The sequence below is a fragment of the Poecilia formosa genome, unplaced genomic scaffold (genome assembly GCF_000485575.1).
Source record: "Poecilia formosa unplaced genomic scaffold, Poecilia_formosa-5.1.2 Scaffold71, whole genome shotgun sequence".
In the NCBI taxonomy this organism is placed as follows: Eukaryota; Metazoa; Chordata; class Actinopteri; order Cyprinodontiformes; family Poeciliidae; genus Poecilia; species Poecilia formosa.
The window spans coordinates 2,292,819-2,312,995 of record NW_006800010.1 but is presented as its reverse complement, the minus strand read 5'-3'; the positions used below and the strand labels follow the sequence as shown (position 1 = coordinate 2,312,995).

At 39.6% G+C, this 20,177-nt stretch overlaps 1 protein-coding gene across 5 annotated transcripts in view; it reads left to right on the top strand.

Annotated features, from left to right (window-relative positions):
• Nucleotides 1–20,177, top strand: part of cacnb2a (calcium channel, voltage-dependent, beta 2a) — a 63,827-nt gene that overhangs the window by 17,459 nt on the left and 26,191 nt on the right. The window contains exon 1 of one of the 5 annotated variants that reach the window (XM_007555653.2): nt 6,053–6,139. The exons of 3 other annotated variants lie outside the window; for them this stretch is intronic. In XM_007555653.2, the coding sequence (XP_007555715.2) occupies nt 6,068–6,139 (72 nt within the window). In that variant the 5' untranslated portion in view covers nt 6,053–6,067. Of the gene's footprint in view, nt 1–6,052; nt 6,140–11,199; nt 11,507–20,177 lie in introns of those variants that run through there. One more of the 5 variants, XM_007555658.2, reaches the window with a different exon arrangement.

Here is a 20,177-nt window from a genome sequence, read left to right as displayed (position 1 = left end):
GAATAAGAGCAGAAAATACCGGACGGTAATGAGTGGAAAAGGAAACTACAGTAGATTAAGCAACTCCAATTTTATTTAGTTATTTTTTTATGTCTGTTGCTTGTTGTTTATTTACTCACTGATATCTGTTTTGTGTACTTGACAATGGAGAGCTCTGTTCTCTCCTCCAGAGAGTCACTGTCTTCATCCTAATACTTCTATAAGCTCACCCTCGGGAGCTGGCCACGGCAATCTGCTCTGCGATTGGGCACATGCTGTGGCTCAGGAGGGCGGGCTTAAAACTGAAGGGATGCTTCATAATAGTAAGCTTAAATTCATAACCAGTCCATCAGGTCACATAGCGCTGGCATCAGAAGGAGATACGGAATATTTTCACCCGGTTTTGGCTATTTTTTTTTTTTGCCTTGTCAAGGAGCCCGAAGAAGTCTGTGAACTTTCTTGTTACCCCATGCAGCGGGACTGGAGACTTGTCAGACGCAGTGTTCAGTACGAGCGGACACGGTTCCCTTGTGGGTTTGCAGGACAGAAAATGACCCATGGCTGAGCTTGACTTACCCCCGGGCCATCAACCTTTGAACCCGCTCAGACACGCCCAAGAAGAAGGTGGTTGGGCTGACATCTGCTGAGGACCTGGGTTCCTCTCGCAACTCCACCGGCCCGCACTTGTTGCCATGATCAAACAAAACAAAAATAAAAATGTCTCATGGGTAAGTGGACCTTTGTGTAATTTTACCCTTTTGGAGTGATTGCTTTGGGGTTTTTTTCCCCTTCAGAGCAGCTGAAAATCACAATATGTAGCATTGTACATTGGAACTAATGAGATGTATTGTGTTTCTGACGTGCATTATTATCCTTGATTTCTAATGCTTTGGGACCTTTTGGCTGTTCCAAAGAGGGGCTTAGAGATTTAGTTATTATATAACTACAAGTTACTACAAGTCCACTTTATGAAATCTAGTCATTAAGGCTGCTAAAACTGCCTATTTTACAAAAAAACCCCAGAAAAAACAAGTTATATTGTCAAGATTACTTAGAAAACAAACTCTAGCTTCTGAGAAAAGGTTTACACGGTGAAAACATGAATAATTACATCAGATACATCAGCGTCTTTTTTCATAAGTCAGTTTTTGTTTTTTTTTAACATGTGCGTGGTTGATATCTGATTCCCTGCCAGTGCAGATGGATCAGGGGAGATTATAATGAGAGTGGCTTTGCTGGGGATGAAATCGGCTACTTGGAAGTGGGGGAGAAGTGGCAGGAAATGTAGGATGGAGGTAGGGTGTACGATTGGATGCACTTCCTGTATGATTTTCTTGACACATTTACTGGTTATTTACATATATATATATATAAAAAGGATGTGCTACCTCTAGCTTTTTATTTAAATGTAATTAACAGAGTCAACAGATTTACCCACACTGGTGTAATGTAAATACAAACCAAATTAATTTGCGTAACACACTGAAGTCTGCAGACTTGGTGATAACATAAAAATATACCAAGATTGCATTCATGTGGTGCGTCTAAAGCCTAATTTAACTTCATCTTATGCATTTCCATTAATTAGCAGTTTGAATTGTCATTTTTGTGCAGCACAGTGTACACGTGGACATGTGCATAGAGATGTACTTATGTGTTTTCCTCCGGAGGGAAACACTGCTCCACTTTCCCTCAACCTATCCATATGGCACATATGTCATGCTGCTGCCTTCTGTGTCCTCACCCTGAACCTAAATACTCCTGCAACGGACAGAGCTGGAAAGCTGAGGTTATTAACCTGATAAAATATATTCTTGGCGTGGTGGGAGAGCGACCCTCTGCTTCACACCCTGCCTCGCCTACAGTCTGTGGGAGGAAATCGGAGTACCCGGAGAGAACCCACAGATGCACAGGGAGAAAGTACGAATTTTGTGCAGAAAGACCTCATTTCGGGATTCAAACTTTAAACCACAAGGCCGAAAAGTGCCAACTATTTATTTTTTTTACGTATATTTCTACAATTGTCATAAACAGAGACCAAAAAATGTTACCAAGAGAAAAAGAAATTGAAATAAATGAACTTTTCAGTGATTTTTAAAAACATATATATATATTATTATTACTATTTCAATAATTCAATTCAAAAGGGGAAACTAGTGTAAATTTAATGCACAAAGTGTTATATTTCAAATCAGATGCTGATGTTGGAAGAGAAGGCTGCTCACATAAGGTTGGAGGCATGAAACTGTCCCATGATGCCATTCTTTACAACTGTTTATCTGGCACTTGGTGGTCAAACCAAATGGATGCAGCTGCTTGGTCATGAAAACACGTTTAATGAAGTTCTGTACACCTTGTTTCTCAGGCTGATCTGAACACACAAAGAGCTTGTTGTCTGCAGACAACTGCTGACCTCTGCACCACATTTACCACCTAGTTCCTGAGTTGCGTTCATTTCCAGTCACATCCATGTTGTCATAAAATAAACAGATGACTAATATGGAGTTGGGAGGAAAACTCGTGACTGTGCACAGGTGGCATCTTAACGCAGTGCCGTATTGGATTTCACCGAGCTCCTGCAAACAACCACTTCTTTGACAAATATTTGTCGATGCAGTCTGCAGGCCTAGGTGCAGCATTTTCTCTACGTATGGTCTTGGAAGCGATTGGAACGCCTGAATTCAATGATTTGGACCAGTAACCAGTACTTTGGGGAATGTGGTGTATGCTTTCCTAGCTGATCAATAAAGTGACCTCACAGATTGGAAAATGTCTTGGACAAGGCGTCCCACATAAGGACAAAAGCACACACCTCCAAATTGTGCATATAGGCTGGTTTCTGAATTTGTGTTATTTTTAGACAGCCTTTTAAATAAATAATTTATTTGTTAGACTATCGAGCAGGATACTGATTTATAGTTGGAGGTTCCAACAGGATATGCTGAGATGTTTCACACATTTAGTGATACATTTGTTTTGCCAATGCTTACTTGTAAAATAACTCAACCTCAGTCTGACTGCATTAAACGTATGTAGGGCAACAATTTTCAAGTCTTCCCACAGATTATGAAATGGTTTTAGGTTTGGACTTTGAATAGGACATTCTCATACATTTATCTGATCTAACCCATTGCATTGTAACTCTGACTCTATGTCTAGTGTTGCTCTTTTATAGGGTGAACCTCTGCACCAGTCCAAAGGTTCTAACATTTTATTGCAAGACAAAGAGAGGAGGAGACAAAATCATTGAAAGACCTGTTCTTCAAGAAATCTTAAGTTCCACATTATAAAAGACTTGTGATAAGTTACATAAAGTAAAAACAAAAAATAAAGCTCTCTTCCTGGTCTTTCCAGTCTTTCTCTATTCAACTGTTGTTCATCTAGATGAAAGTAACTGCATGCACTGAGTTATCAAACTTTTGCAACCAGTGGAAAAAATGAATTGCCACATTTAAGTAATTCTGCCAGATCAGTCTTACCTAAAATACAAATTCATTTTTAAGTAAGCAAAGCCTTTTTTTTATTTTTTTTCCATCACGTCAACTCGCATTACCGTTTTTAATTTTTTTTTTTTTCTCGGTTGACGCTTTTTGGGTCCAGTGGTCTACCCTTCTGCGACCCGCCCATCCAGTGCATCCACTTGTCTGTCCAATAAGCCTAATGACTCTGAGGACCACGTTTATAATCACCGGGGTGGGCCGTGCCAGGCGGATTAGAACTCCAGATGGTGCTGTTACTGCCTGTCTGCCTGCCTGTCTGACCACGGATGCACAGCTGCAGGAGGTCACATGTTTTACAGCAGAAGTCCAAGCTGCTCAGCGTCATGGTGACACTGCGACTGAACGTTGCTGGTAACTGCTGAGTGCTGTTGGGAGTTTTAAGGTGTTTGCAGGATGTGTGTGCATGTGTTTTTTTTTTTGTTTTTTTTAATGCTGATTTAGATTGTCTCTGAAGGTTGAGTGGCCCATGCAACAGATGTCACGCTATCAAATTAAAGCTTAATGCCAAGCCAGATAAAGAAAAACACTGCAGGGCTAACCGTGACACCACAGAGCTTAAACACTTGGTTGTGTCAACTTGAGTCCATGTCAGTGTGTGATCTGCCTCTGTTGAGACTCTTCGGTCGACTTCACTCTCCTACACTGACTTGAAACGTACCATTAGAAGAGGTCTTCAATATGCTGACAGCTCACCTCCTCTGCAGTAAGTTTCATCCACAGCTGGAAAACCAATTGTATTTATTTAAGAGCTACTTGGCAGGCAGAGGAGTAGTCACCGTTATCTGTTTTGACTGAGAACGACAGTTTTTTGTTTGTTTGTTTGTTTTAATAATGCCAGGCATCAGATGTTTGCACCCCTGGGTCCTGGTACTGTGAACAGAAAGAAGAAGAAAAAAAAAAGCAGGGTTTGCATAATTCATGACAGTCGCTGCAGAGCGGAAAGGCGGCACAGGTGTTCTGCTCGTTGTGGGAGAGCAAGCATGTCAAAGAAGAAAAAGGTAAAAACAAAAGTCATTTCTATGTAAATCTACAGCTTGCTTCTCTATCTAGCGTTTATCCCTTGATTATTCACTGCACCTTCTGTCTCAGTGATAGTTCCCATCCTTTTATTGTGGCGTCTGTGCTGATGTTTGTGCATCACGATTAAGATAGTTAATGGATGAGGTCTGTCCACAGAATTTACTCTTAGTGGACTTTTTGCCTGGTTCGTTGCTGCCTTCTTTCTGCAGATTGCTGTTGGTGAAAGACAATCTGCAGGATCGTCTTTCTGACTTGCAGATGAGTAACTCGGGTCCAGCAGAAAAAAACAGGCTCGCTTAGCTAAACCCTCTGTTGAATCATTCAGGGAACGTTTTACCTCTCTGTTCTAGAAAGCTGATGCGTGCTTTGGAAGGCCTTGTCATATAAAGTCCTCTGCACATTTTAAAACTTCCTAAAAGGATTTGCTTTATAAAGACAATGCTGTAGACCCTGGAAGACATCAGAAATCAATTTTCCCTTGTAAACTTAGTGAAAATAGAGATCCAACTAAATCCCACTGCCAAAGTAAACCTTTTACCTCAGAAATGTGTTCTAAACACACCCTAGATGTACAAAAGTATCTTTTTGTATGATGATTTAACATTAACATTAACCCTTGATATGCTAAAAGACTGACGAGGATTTACGTCTCCTTAAAGGAGCGATCATTACAACGAGAGTTGGGGGATCAACTGGACGCAAACAGTCACCTCTGCTTGTGAGCGATTTGAATTTTGTCCTCTGATTGTAAAGTTGCACAATAAGAATGGATGTTACTAAGCAGCTCAGACAGCTGGACCGTGTTGTTGCTTTTTAACAGAAACGGACACAAATGGACAGTTTTAGGCATGACTGTTCAAACTTGGCTGCAAAATAAGCGGCTTTGTGAACATTTCAAGTTTTTGTGACTTAGAAATTGAGAGATTATTGCTGACTTTTAATGTGACATGAATCTTGTACAAGAGAAAAATTTAAAAAAAAGGTCAGATAAGTGCATAGGCTCTGAGAACTAATACTCGATCGAAGCACCCTTTGATTAAGTTTCAGCAGTCACCTTTTTGAGTTCACATCTGTGAATCTGCTCTTGTGAATCTGATTAACCGTAATAAAGTTCAGCCATCCCAGAGGGTTCAGTCTTTAACTAAAGCCACGTTCAGAAAGCTGATGAAAAGGCCGAAGTGATTGTCAGGAAATTAAATTAGGGCAACACAATTTCTCCTTTAAGTTCATTGCATTAATTCACGCTCCATCAGTCTAGTAAATTTTATTAAGTTATCTCCGTCCTGTTTACTCAGTTACTCTCATGAAAGTGTTGTAGACCCACAGCCCACTCCACCCTCTCTCTGCCCCTGCTTGTCCTGGTCCCATGCGTGACCGCATTGGTCACAGCAATCCCAGTTTGCCAGTTGGAGTGATTTTTCCAATGACTCCATGTGGAACAGCCGATGTGTTGATGTGCTCAGCGAGCGTGAAGTGACTCAGTTAGCACCATAAGCAGCGCTAGACGTCGCACACCGTTTTACATGTCAGCACTTCATAAGTCATCAAGTGCTCCCACCTCTGAGCTCATGATTTTCATTCCTGTTGACCTGCTTGACTTGCTTCCTTTGTCTCCGCGGACAAAACGCTTTTTGGACAGGGTAAGATTGTGCCAAGTTTTCAGTTTTGTTTTTGCATTCTTTTGGAAATCTCTTGGTTTGTAATTCAGGGTGTGATATCTGAGTGGTAGCCTGATTTCTGTGGGGAGTGACCAGCTTTAGAGCTGCTTTCAGCTCTGCTGTACGCAGTAGTGGGATGCCCGGTGGTGGAGAGGAAGAAACAGCCGTCAAACTCTTTAATTGCTCCGGGTGAAAACAGAAGATACAGCAGATGCGGCTTCCATCTCACGCTCCGCTTCTGTTCATCTTGCTTAGCGCAGTATTTTCCATCTGATCTTTCTTTTACTCTTTTTACCTTCATTGCTTTCTTTCTTCATCTGTAATTAGAGATGCTCCCAGGGCTCGGGCGTCCTGGCATGTGCTGGAACGTCAGTCTGATGCTGGCTGCTGCCTCTGGGGTTTTCAGTGGGGTACAATCACAGCCGTATAAAGTCTGGCATGGTCCATGCAACTCTGATCTTAATTATGTTATAGATTTAGGTTATTATTTTTTTTATATAGAAACTAATCCCTGGAAGTCTGCAATATCTGTTAAATTTTTGTTAATCAAGCACAATGTGATCGGAAGTTTTTCTGTTCTCTCCATATCGCTTATCTTGACAAATAATTGTAAAATGTCTAAACAAAACGTAACAAATTTTCCATCTAAAGTAGACGTGAGGCCTTTATGACATGACGATCATTGTCTGATCGACTGCAGAGCAGTTGTTAGGACCAGGGGTTCTGGCTGTGTTGTGTATGTTTGGGTTCTTTCTAGTTTTCCCGGCTTCCTCCCATAGTGAAAAAGCATGAATGTTTTTTTTTTTTTTAAGTTTGAAAGTGTTGATGGAGCAGTGAGTACCCCGCCTCTTGCACAATGACCACTGGAGATGGGAAGCAGCTCTTATATCAGGCCATTAAGTGCTGCTCTGTACAGCACAGAATGGCAAAAAAAGGCATAATATTTTGTGCAGGAAGCACATTTACTTAAAAGGGTAATGTAAAAAAAGCTATTCTGTATCCATTATTATAACTAATCATCTGCAAATCTTGCTGCTTTTGCTGCAGTATCAATAATTGATGCTTTTTCGTTTTAAAACAAAGAAATTAGCTTATATAGTTTAACTATATAAACCAACCAACATCTTATCTTTTTGTATGTCTGATCGCAGCACTCTAAAGAAAAGGAGGATAAGATGATAACCTCTTTAGTCAAATGATAACCAGTTGTGAGAGATTATTTTTCCAGACTGAAAAAAACAAAGATCCAGCAGCACTTGAAGGCTTCTTGGAGAGTTTCATCTGTGTAATGGCATTCTTGGCAAAGCATGACCTCTTTGGAGAGGCCTTTCTTGATATTTTCTCAGTCATACATTTATAGTGCTCTTAAGCCTTTCGGGGATCTATTTCAGTTTACTAAGCATTGAATCCATGTTACCATAGCACCTTTGACAGAGAGCAAAACCCTGTTTATAATACTGGACACAGTCTCTGTCGCCGGCAACGAGCCATGTAAAAATCTGTAAGCTTGATTTATAATTTTAGTTGTAGACTAATGAGTGATAAAACACACTAATGTGTGTGTTTTATCACATAGGTTGCTTATTTCAATAGCAAGTGGTGGCTGTAATCTCTGTTAAGCTGGGCACAATATAAAAATACATTCTTGGTGTAAAGTTATCTTTTTTTATTGATCTCCATTTTCCGTCTTTGAGAACGTGCCTCTGAGTGGTGGCTACTGAACTGAATCTGTAGAGGAAGGACTTATTTAAATACAGTTGATCCGCACTCATTCACATTTTCACATTCGTTGATTTTTATTTTTTATTCCTGTGGAACTTGACTCTAAATTATTTGCAGAAAATTTGCCAATTTGCATTTTGTTAACTATATTAAAAAATGCATCTTGGAGAGCTGAGATACCTTGACATAATACTATTGGCTGACATTTGCAAAGCTGCCAATCCAGGTAGGGCCAAGTTAGTGTCCACTCTGTGTATTCATGCATATTAAGGGGACTCAGGTTTGAGCAGATTTTAGCTATTTGCAGATGATTGTGTGATACGTCCAACTCTTTGACCGTTTTCTTCTAGATTTATTATATTGTAGGAGCAACGAGACACAACCTGACGTAAAAGTGTACAAAAAGACCGTTTGTGGTTTGATGATAAATAATTTAGAAATAGACCTTTAATTTAAACTTTACATGACACCGGACTTCAGTTTATTTTGAATGAACAGAGTACAGGAAGATTGTTTTTTGTATTATACTCTTTACATTTTCAGGTTTTCTAAAACTGAAAAGATTAAACATCTGTATTCTAGTTAACAAAAGAAAAATGATAAACCATAAATCTTTTTCAATAGGATTTTATATTTTACAATACAATAACCTGGATGATATTTGCGGGTTTACGTACAGTGAGAACGTTCTCTACTCTAATTTTGGAGAGATGTAAGCTTTTTTTATTATACACACTGCTGTCAAAGAAGTGTTCACCACCTTGCAGATTTCTTCGGATCTTGTTTTTGGTGACACTGAAATGTTCCAGATCAAATAAATGTTGACATGCGTGATTGTTTAACCCTTTTCATTAACATCTACCATCAGCATTTAAGTGTTGGTGCCTACAACCAACGAGTCTTTTACATTGCTGCGGAGGAACTTTGGTTCAGTCTTCTTTCAGAATTAATTTAACGTGATATGTATATTATTGGGTTGTCAAGCACGAACAGCTTGGTTAAGGTAGGGGTTGAGGGGGGTCACTGCTTGCAAAATGTTTTGCAAAAATATTGCCTGAACGTAAAGGCAGGCAATAAATAACTAATTTCTTTATAATGCAGTGATCGCCAGGGTAGGGAGCCATGTCATTTGCTTCACAGGGTACAAGGTGACTTTGTAATTACAGGAAACAACTGTTGGCAGTTTATTTCTCTATGGGATGTCATATTGATTCCCTCACATGGTCCAATTACTGTAAGCTGGTATTGTAAGCTACCGATGTTTGTCTGCGTGTGTTTGTCAGTGTGAATGTCTGCTGACGTCACTGCGTGCATGGACACTGATCGATAGGCCACGGGCAAAGCAGTGACTGCTTTCCGAGCTGAATGGACATTGATCTGTTCAAGCCTACTGAGATGGCTGAAACGCTTTCATATTGTGTTTGGTGTAACGTAATCTGGGCTGTTGGATCAAATAAACTCCTGGTCGTGTCAGTTGTAGCTGCAGAAGAATGACAAACGAGCCGTAATTTTCATCTATCGTCCAAGAGAGTGAATTTGTCTTTCGTTTTTACCAAATGTATTGAACTGATTTGCGTTTTATGGAAACGTGACAGAGACATCAAACCAGGTAATGTAAATATCACAGTTACTTTTTTCTTGTAACTTTCATGGAAATTTACAGAAAAAAATGGGGAAAAGATTAACTTGAATAACTTGGAAGCAGGGTTTTTTTTTCTTTTTTATAATGACATTAATGGTTTATGTTCTACTATGATACCCCTAAATCAAATCCAGTGGAACTATTAGCCAATGAGCTGTACTGTTGAAGTCTAAGAGGTTGTCGGATAACTTTACAGAACAGAGTTATGTGGAGCATTATGAAGATGCATGAGGCAGGGTTAGGTTTTAATAAGAGGTCAAAACATGGCCGCTCACCTAAACTGTCCTGCCAGGTAAAGAGAGCATCATTTAGAGAAGCGACAACAGGACTCTGGATAATCTAGACAGGACAACCAGTCTCGCACTTCACAGGAAGGGCGGCAAAGAGATATTCTTGTAAGAAAACCATAAAAAATCATGTTTAAAGTTTGCAACACAAAGCATGCTGTAGCTATTTGTGAGCGACTGTTTATTTTTTTTTCCCCCCGCATATCTGATTTGCATTAAAACTGGAAATAGTAGAAAAGTAAAATGTTTTCGATTTCTGCTCTGATCAAATTCAAATAGGACTTGAAACATTTGCTACGGTCAAGCGGGGATAACAATTCATCAAATTGCACACGCTACACACACACACACACACACACAGACACACACACACACACACACACACACAACCTGATGCTAATCCTCAGAGAGGGGCTAGCCCTGATCAAACACAATATAATCTAGGATTTATGTTGGGCTGCCCAGAAAACATTTTTCTACAAATCTGGGTTTAGCAGACAGTTGAATAAAGCTCAGCAGCCAGGCGATCGTACAGGTCGGAAGAACATAACGTGTGTAGATTAGTCTCCTCCAGAGACTTCACTGCTTTCTTCAGTTGTTGCTTCTGTTTTAAAACCGGAACACTTGGATTAGTTAGGGTTACACTTTTGGAAACTCATGACCAAAAGAGTTTCGCTCGTGTTTTACTGCCTCTGTAATATTTAATGTTTCTCCCTGCATCCTCTGAGCAGCTTTGATTTCAAAGAACAACACGGTGTCTGATCCCAGATCACAAAGATAGATCTAATCTTTCAAGTAACCGCTACATTTGTTAGATGCAAGCCAGCTGCTCTGTCTCTTGATTACTTACCCGTCCCTTTTATATGCCTGTAACGTTAATAGAGGAGCTCGCAGTATGTAAATGCGCCTTAGCTCTTCCCGAGAAACGTACTCTTTAATGTCGAGTCAAACACAAGCAGGCTGATGTGCCATCAAACGTCCGCACAGACGGGGTTTTGCTGGTTTTCATCCCGATGTTGATGAAAGCAAATATGGCATTTTTTCGATCTAGTGGAGATAATTACTTCCTGACATTTCGGTCTCTGCAGCCATGTGTTGTGTCGACACAGTCAGCTCAGATCTTTCAGGAGCCTCTTGAAAGCAAAGGAGAACACACATAAACTTTGCAGATCACACGCTCAGACATAAAAAGCCACTGCAGCTGCTTTTGGTGTTTTCTGGAATTTTCAGGCTGGCCCCATTGGTCGGAGATCTTACTTCCTAACTAGCAGAGTGTGTGTGTGTGTGTGCGTGAGTGTGTGTGTGACAGGGAGAGCGTGTGGGTATGTGGGAGGAGAGAGGGGCAGAGGGGGCTTGTTTTTTGGGACTGGAGGACGGTCGCAGTGCTCTGAAGGAGTGCTCCTCCAGCGTGGGAAAGACGGTTGACTTTGCCTCTGCCTCTCAGGGACTAAAGTAGGCCAAAGAAGGACTGAGGGGAGCCAACTTTCCTTCTCCGGCTAAAACTTTCTATGCTCGGGCTGCTCGGGAAGAGCTGTTCCCCGCTGGAGCTGGGGTAGGAGGGTTTGTAGGTGCGAAGTATTCCGGCTGGCTGGAAGTTCTTGCGTTCGGACAGAAGATGAGCAGTAGCTGAGGAGCTTTCTCCCTGCCCAGCTCATTTGGCTAGAAATGTTTTACTCTACGAGTGAGGAGTCGGATCTGGTGAGTCTGTTTAAACATATGCTCAACTTTTCGGAGCCCCATTCCTGTATCGTTTAAACAAAGAGGGAGGGCTGGGAGTGCTGGAGAACGGAGGGGATAAATGCAGGATTTAAAGAGGCAAAAACGGTACAAAGACAATCTTATTTTCTGGAAAGATAGCAAACCTCCAGGAAGATGCTTTTTGTGAATCTTCTGTCGAATAAAGTTGTAAGACAAAGGCATCCACTGGGAATCTGTATGAGCTTGGATTGGAGGAAGGAGCTTCAAATGCTGAAGGGAGAAAAAGAAAACACCCAGGATAAGTTTGACTAGACCGGCAGAGAGCACGAAACCTGGTTTAGTCTAAAGACCTCACGTTCGGAGCTGAAAGGCACAAAAATCCAAGTTTCTAAGCTCTGTTGGTGTAAATAAGCTGACACGATATGTTCACTGATTCAAGTTGTTCATATCCTGTTTGAGAAATTGCATTCTGTGGTTATCGTGAGCACTTCTATAGGTAAATAACCCATGAGATAAACATAAAACTATGATAAAAACCCATAAAAGCTCACAGAAAATCCATGCATTTATGATCAGGCTTACATTTAATTTGAGGACTCCTAAAATAACATGAATTTTCTCTTTTTTCATAGTGATTTCCACATAAATGTCACACAATTATGTTTTGGAGCAAGACGGTATATTACAAGATATCATAAATGACAAATTGTCTTTGCAAATGTGGAAACTGTGGCTTGCGTCTGTATTTAGCACCCCTTGAGTCAATATTTTGTAGAACCACCTTTCACTATAATTGCAGCTGTAAGTCTTTTGGAGTGTGTCTCTAACAGCTTTGCACATACAGACCGGAGATCTTTGCATGTTTTTTTCCTCACAAAATAGCTGCAGCTCAATCAGAACGCGTTCAGAGAGTCTGTGAGCATTAATCTTCAAGTAACGCCACTGTTTAAATTGGATTTAGGTTTGGACTTTGACTGGGCCACTCCGGCCATCCAATTTGTCAGATGGTTTGCTCAGTGGTTGTTTTCCTCCACACGTAGCATGTAGTGTGTAGACACAAAAGCTTAACTTTGGTTCTGTTGGACCAGATCGTCGTCTTCTATGTGACTTTTCATGGCTCTCATCTTGTCACTCTAAGATCCGATTTGGGGAATGCACAACTAAAAATGGACTTGTTAACACATTACGTTTGCTTTAGTTGTTGATCTGCGTAGCTTTCAAAGACAATTGGTGGCACTACTGTCTCAGTTACCGCAGTGGAGCCCTCCCTCTGATTTTGGATATTGCACAGTTGGAAGGATTTTTGCTCTTACGTTTTATTTTGTTTTTTTTGTTTTTTCTTTTGGACAGTTGTCATGATGCATGATCAACAAGCAACAAAGTATTGTTTTAACTCTCTCTCTCTGCTCGGCTTTCTAACCGTACAGGAAGACAGATTTAAAGAGCGGCAAAAGCAGATGAGGTGGAGTAGTAGCGCTTGCCAAGAACTGATGGTGTCATCCAGGACGTGTTGTAGTGGAATATTGTCTCTGCTGCCTGATATGGAGTTTTTGAAAGTCATGAGACTGCCGTACAGAAACCGTCTTCACTCTTCAGGCATGTTGCAAGTCTGACTGCAACTGGAGATTCTTCCCGCCCACAGAATCACCCTCCACAATGACTCTTTGAAGACACTTGGATGATAAGAGTAATGACAATTTCCCCCTTTCGGATAAAGAGAGTACTTTTTGAACATGTCAGACAGAAAATTGAGTGGATAGACGAAAGTTTCCCCAATCAATTTGGACTTGCATTCCACAGGAAAATCCATGAATAGGTGAATCTGCGAGGACTGAGCCACAATTCTTATTACATAAAATATGGAATGATGCACTGGAGTTAGTAGTTGTGACTTGCCACAGTGTAAAAACATTGAAGAGGAATTCATTATTTTGCAAACTGAATTAAACTGGACTTTATAATGTTTCAGTTTTCCAGTGTGCACATCTCCTGTTAGTTGCATGCATAGTTTCCTCAGCTGACTTGAAGTTGGAGCTACATGAGACAAACCACTTAATGTATGACTCGCTGCTCCTCATTAGTTCCTACAGAATCAGTTGCACACAAAAGCTAGTTTGGTTATATATAGGTTGTCCTCATGGGCCGCTGTTCAAAGTGTCCACATATCTTTTTCTGGAAACTAAGGTGTAGCTTTGTCAGGGAGCGCTGTGAAAAGGTCACTTCATTTGATATTGCTAAATTTCAGGAGGTGCTTGTAGGATAAACTCCGGTTTGGGCCTTGGATCGGACCTGCTACAGTTAAGCATTCAACAAAAATCAACTGTTCTCATAGTTGTTAGGAACAAGAGTTCACATCTCAATAGGAGTCTTAAAAATGTGTGTTTTTAATAAACGTAACACATCTAAACAATAAGCGTCAACTTTTGAGATATAACTGGAAACCAGTCGACCTTCGGCTGGCACGTTAACCCGTCAACGCAGTACTGTTGAACTTTCTGAGTCTCGTTGCAAAGCCTTAACATTTTCTAAGCTGCAGCTCTGGTTTAAAGTTGCTGCTTAGTGTTATCAGCTTGCAGAAAATGAAAGATGGAGAACTGTTTTATTACAGACAGATCCAGTTAGTGGACTGTTTATTTTTACAGTCATAAGAAGCTCGTTCTGCTCTCTGAGCCAGTTCTCATCAATCATGTGCTGCCTGCCTCACACAGGAAGCTGTCTGAAAATTGCTGACGCAAGCACAAAAGCAGCAACTGGACTTTTTTTTAACATTTTTTTCACCGTGTCGTCTTGATTGGCTCTCATCCTATTACAGCTCTGTCTGTCTTTGCACTGAGAAACCTGAAAGAGAATGGACAGCTAGTTAACTTGATCTAATTGAGGCAGTGCTGCACATTTCCATGTGCATTTGGCTTCACTTGCACTCAAGCACTGAGTTTGAACCTCACTAAACTTGGTTGTTTAGCATCTGATTGGTGCTTTTGGAGAACAAGTAGGGTTCCCTTTTCAGGTTCGGGGTTATTAGCCGCAAAGAATCAAAAATGCTAAAATTTCTCATCTTCTCTCAGAGCATCCCAGCTCACCACTGTTGTTTAAATGCATATATTTCATTATACTTTGCTCCCAAGAAGCCAGATTGTCTTGCAATCGTCCTTCTTTTGCTTTTGAACATATTTAAGACAGATTCAATTTTGCAGAGATTGCAATTATTTAATTTTGTGCAACACAAAATATTATATAATGTAATGTTTTATTTCTGTAACACACATTTAGAATTATTGAAAGCTGTGACCTAATATTTGAGAGAGAGAAAAAAAAACAACTCTCACTACAAATACAACATCAACTAAAACACAAAGCCTCTTCAATCTCTTAACACTTACATATGGAGTATTCACTTATCAGAGAATTTTGTCTCTGGCCATCCTTTGGTTTCTTGGTGAATCTCCATTAGTCTCGTTTTATATCAAAAGTTAATTTGTGCAGATATCTTTGAAAGCTGATAAACTTGTTTGTTCTTCTCAGACTAAATAGGTTTAATCTGGAAGCTAAATAGTCTGTTTAGTTTCCAGACTATTTCCAGTCTCCATGTTGGTTTTTGGTCCTTCTCAGCTTGCTTTTAACCACAGTAACAGTCGGTAATCCTGTCAGGTGACAGATTACGTTGGGTGATTCTCGTATTTGACATAGTGGTTTATGTAGTGCTGAGTAAACACTTCTGAAAGGACTGTCAGTCTCACCTCGACATCCGTACAGCATTGTACAATACGTCTTTTCTAATTTCTTTCTCCTGTTCTTGCCTTTTTCCTTGCGCAGATGCACCATCAATCTGTTTCTCTTCCCCTTTCTCGCTCTCCTGCTTTTTATTTCTTGCACTGTAAAAAGTTTAGTAACCAATTATTGTAGCAATGACACGTCTCTCACACTTGGCTGTCATGTCTGCTGCCATTGTCTCCTTCTTGACGAAGGAGACACTGTTTGTAATTTAATTGACTTTGCGCTGCATCAACTGAAGTGCCAGTGATGGACAGATGGCAGGAAAAAAGAAGAAGCTTTAGTTCTTGCCAGCAATGAGTCACTCAACGTCAGAAGCTGCTTGCACACTCGCTCAGCCTATTGTCAGCTTGCTTCCGTCAGCTACAGTGTATCACAATGATCTCTAGAGGCTTTGGCATCAGTAATAGCATGTTTTAGACAGCTATAATAAAAGATGCAAAGCTGAACGTAGACTGACCAGTTTATATGCTGTCTTTGAGTAAAGACTAGGGCAATTTCTTGGTAAATTTAACAGATTGTACTCCAGTTATTGTGTAATACTCATGTTATCCTTTTTATATACTACATAATGCATTAAAGTACCCAGATACTCTTCTAATCTTTTCATATTGTCTTTATTAATGTTTCTTCAGGCTTTCTAAATATCTATTTTTGGTGCTCTTCACTCGCTTTCTAAGCCTTATCCAACCTTTTGCTGAGGAATGTTTTTGTTTCGCCTCTTAACTCTGATCTATGACTCAGCCACACAGGAGTCCTGGTCATTTTGCTCTTTCGTCACATCGTATTTTTGCATTTTGATCTATTTGTTGACCCAAGACTGAGCTGTTTGTGCTTCTGACTAACAATTACAACCAACTAGAAGTTACTCATTGCTATTTTGGTTTGATAAGGAGTCAAACAGTCTAAACCGGCATCTGGATCAAATCTTCAGAACATAATATGCAATTAAAGTAAGAGTGAGATTTGAGGAATTTTATGAATAATCACCACAATTCTTCAAAAATACTAAACAACCAAGAGAATTAAACTGATATGCAAAGGTTTAGTACTTGGATGTGATTCCATACTTCATTTGCAGGTATGAGATAGGGGATGGTGAAAAGTAGGAAGCAGGAATTGATGAAATGGTGAAATAGTGATTTGTGGATCTAAAATAGAATTTTTAATTGCTGAAAGGTCAAATCGAACAGGAGTCTCGTACAAACTTGACACACAAACAGAACTTTTTCACATTCATTTGGGAAATAACCAAATTTTTATCAATATGTTGTTCATAGTAATGACCGATAAAAGAGAAGCAAGGAATAGCTTTGCTAGATTTGACAACATATGAATGTAAGGACCATACATTGCATGTGCTTCATATCATAAACTCAACAGATTCAACTGTGTGTTATTTATATGAGCTAGGAAAAGAGATTAAAAAATAATATGGACTAAATACAGAAAAGTTGTCTTTTATGAAATATTTCAAGGTTTGTATAACATCTTTGCTCATTAGGATTAATTGTTTTAATGCTTAAAACTGGCTTAATGAAGTCGTAGTGTCACAAATGTAATAGAAAGTATCAATACAGTTAAAAAGCTATAAAATATGATTTTTTTTTAATATTGCTATTGTATTGTATTGAATTGTAGTTTCATTCATTGTTTCACCGAGTTTAAATAAAAATAACTACAAATATTACTGTATCCTAACCACTAAAAATCTAGAAAACTTTTTACAGATGATATATAAATTATTTATATATCTTCACCTCTTATGGTTCTTATTGCTTTCAAGCACTCAATTCTTTCTAGTGGGAACTCTGTAAAAATGCAGATTATGAATCTCTTTCCTTATATCACCTTTGCTGTTTCTATCATCATACAGATCAAATCTACGGTGAATTTTGATAAATCTTGTTGCAGAATCAAACGGCTCTGGCTGAGCTCATTGCAGTAAACAGAGACCATCAAGTGGGATTTGAGGAAAATACGTCAGTGGCTAAATGCGTAACCATCTTCCTCTGCTTGCGCAAAACCAGTGAGTCAAGAACATCAAAGCTTCTGGGAATACTGGGATGGAAGTAGCAGAGAGAGAGAGAGAGAGGAGAGGATAAAAGAGATGGGAATGGGAAAAGGTGAAATGAAATAACAGGAAAAATGAAGGTAATGGAGGGATACTTAAATGACAAATGACATTATTGAGAGTGCAGCTTAGAGTCAAGTATGTAAGGTTGAATAATGGACCACACACGGAAACAACCGTAACTTTTCTGCGTGACTGCGATTTTTTTTCGTGGACTTCTATAAAGCCATGATAAAAATGACTTAATGTGAAATTGGAAGCTTTCAAGCAATGAAGGGGTGCGCTGCTGTAGCTGCTTCAGCCACAGTAAGTGATTCTGTCAGATAGAGGAGGCTGCACAAGCTGACTCAGGACCTTTTCCTCCACTCTCGCTATTACAGCTGTGATTTGTATGTTCTAATGCAGTCATCACCATGCAGTCGCTCCATGTAGGGGTCGCCGGTGGTCCTGGAGAGCCGACCTCTGCTTAATGAACCGTGATTAACAGTGGAGACTCCAGGATCGTTACCTTTTCAAAACCTCCCTGGGTGGATAGAACATTTTTAATTGTCTGGTACAACCCAGCACCCACTCTGGGTTCATTCAAGAAGAGAGTTCCTAACCACATGACAGATTCTTTAGAGAAATCTATGTTGTTATTCAGAAACCATAAGTTCCCTCACAGAATAAATTATATTAAAAAAAAAAAACAGTTTGCTTATAGGTAAACTTAAAGATGGCTGAAGACAAATACAATTTAAATATGAATTTCCGAACTTGTCTTTTTGGACTAAAATAAGCTTATGTTTCATCTTCATAAGAGTTGTCTTTGTGTTTTAAAGATAAAAATAAAGAGGGTCAAAATCTTGCCAAATCGTATCTCCATTTTGCCCCGGTACATTGTGAGTTCATCATTGACTTCCTCTAGTTCACATTTGTTAATAAAACATTCTGTTCCTATGTACTTAACTATTATAAATCTGTTCATTTCTAGTTGTAGGGATGATTTATAAAGATAAAATAGTCATAAAAATGTTCCAATCTCACACATCAATGCAAAGTTTAGAGATATATCAAGTTTTAAACAAAACCAAAATAAAATCTAGCTAATTTTAAAGCTCACACCTCTAAATCAGGACTTCAAAGCTGGATGTACTCTTCTGTTTATCATTAAAGCTGCAGCATGTTTTAACAACACTGTCTGAAATATCCCTTGTGGTAATTTCAGAATTGATCATTTTGTAGATGGAGTGAGCATTTCTACTACAATCATCATCTTGATAGGAAACGTGGGTGAGCTTTATGTGTAAATATGTAAAGCGAACAGATTTCTCCTCCCCTTTGTGTTGGACAGTTGAAATAGTGTCAGTATGACTGTTGTTTTTGAACTTTAAGTTGACTAGTTATTTCTAATAATTCTTGTCAGAGCCAGGGAATAAAGTAAAATGTCTATATTAAAGCTTCCATCACTTTAGTGTTTTGATTTAAAGTTTTTATCATAAGCCCTCATTCACCATACTGGCCTAACCACTGAGAGCTTTTAAATCTCTGGGTAAGGCGCTGGTTTGTTGCGTCTCCAATTGGCTGCTCTCTTTACTTCCTTGTCTTTATTTTATAAATTGCCATGTAGCGTTTGGGTTACACTGTTTCCACGGATTCTGGTTCAAATCCTCATTTTTACCAGGACAAGGTATGACTTGAAACCAAAACTGCCCTGGCATAGCATTCATTGGAGTCAATTAATTACATTTACTTGTACGAAAATATTGTTTTATCACAGAAAATAACAAGTCAGAAAGTTTTCAAATCGACATAAAATATCTGATGAGGTGAAAACAAACTGACTTTGAAAAGAACTAAAACTGCAAACGTGTTAGATTATTAAAAGGACAAAAATCATCACCATGTCAAAAAGAATCAGGATATTGCTGCTTTTCGTCAAGGGCTGACATTTATATAATTTTCCAAGTTTAAGTTAATAGAAAAATGTTTGTGCAGTGAAGCAAAGAAACAAGAAAATCACTGGTTAGCATCCCTTTTTGGCCAAATATTTTTTGTATCTAAACAAGCCAAAAATGTAACATTTTAGCAGACGATAAGATAATTAGTTTGGAGGTAAATTTCATGGTACATTATCTAAAAGCATTCAGTTCAATTTGACCCAGAATAACAAATATCAACCTAATTACAGCGTTAGATGAATGTCATGAGATTCCCTGATATAACTTATTAGAAGGACAGATTTCGAAACACGTATTAATTCATTTCAAGGAGATGTTTTTCCCGAATGCAAGGACTGTGGAGATTTTTTTCCCTGGCTATGCAACACTGAAGAAGTGGCAGCAAGAACCCTTCGTTAGCAGAATTAATTCGAGTTTTCCAAGAATCAGTTTTATGGATGTTTCTTGATACCAGCTGCTTCAAACAGAGCTCCGATTGTCTCTCGGCCTGAAGAAGACCTAAATGTCATCATACCACTGCCGTATTGTGATTAGCGGGTTTTGTGGGAGCGACGCTGTGCCGTCGGGGTCAGCACAGCATCGGGTCGGGAGGCCTGTAGTGTCAGGTCGCCGCGGGTCCTTTCTGTCGCTGTGTGTTTTTGTCAGAGCTGCCAGCAGAGTGCAGCCTTCACAGACGGCGTTAACGCCCTCCTCTCTGGTCCGGAGCATCTGCGTCCTGCCCTGAGAGCAGCGGTGGCAAGTGTCAACACGGCACATCAAAACATATGTGACATTCGGACAGAAACATTGGCTTGTGGAGTTCTTTGACGCCGACGTTGTTGCGTAGAGCTGATGCTACAAGATTTCTTGCAGATATGATTTACTCAGTAGTCGTTGTGGCTTTAAT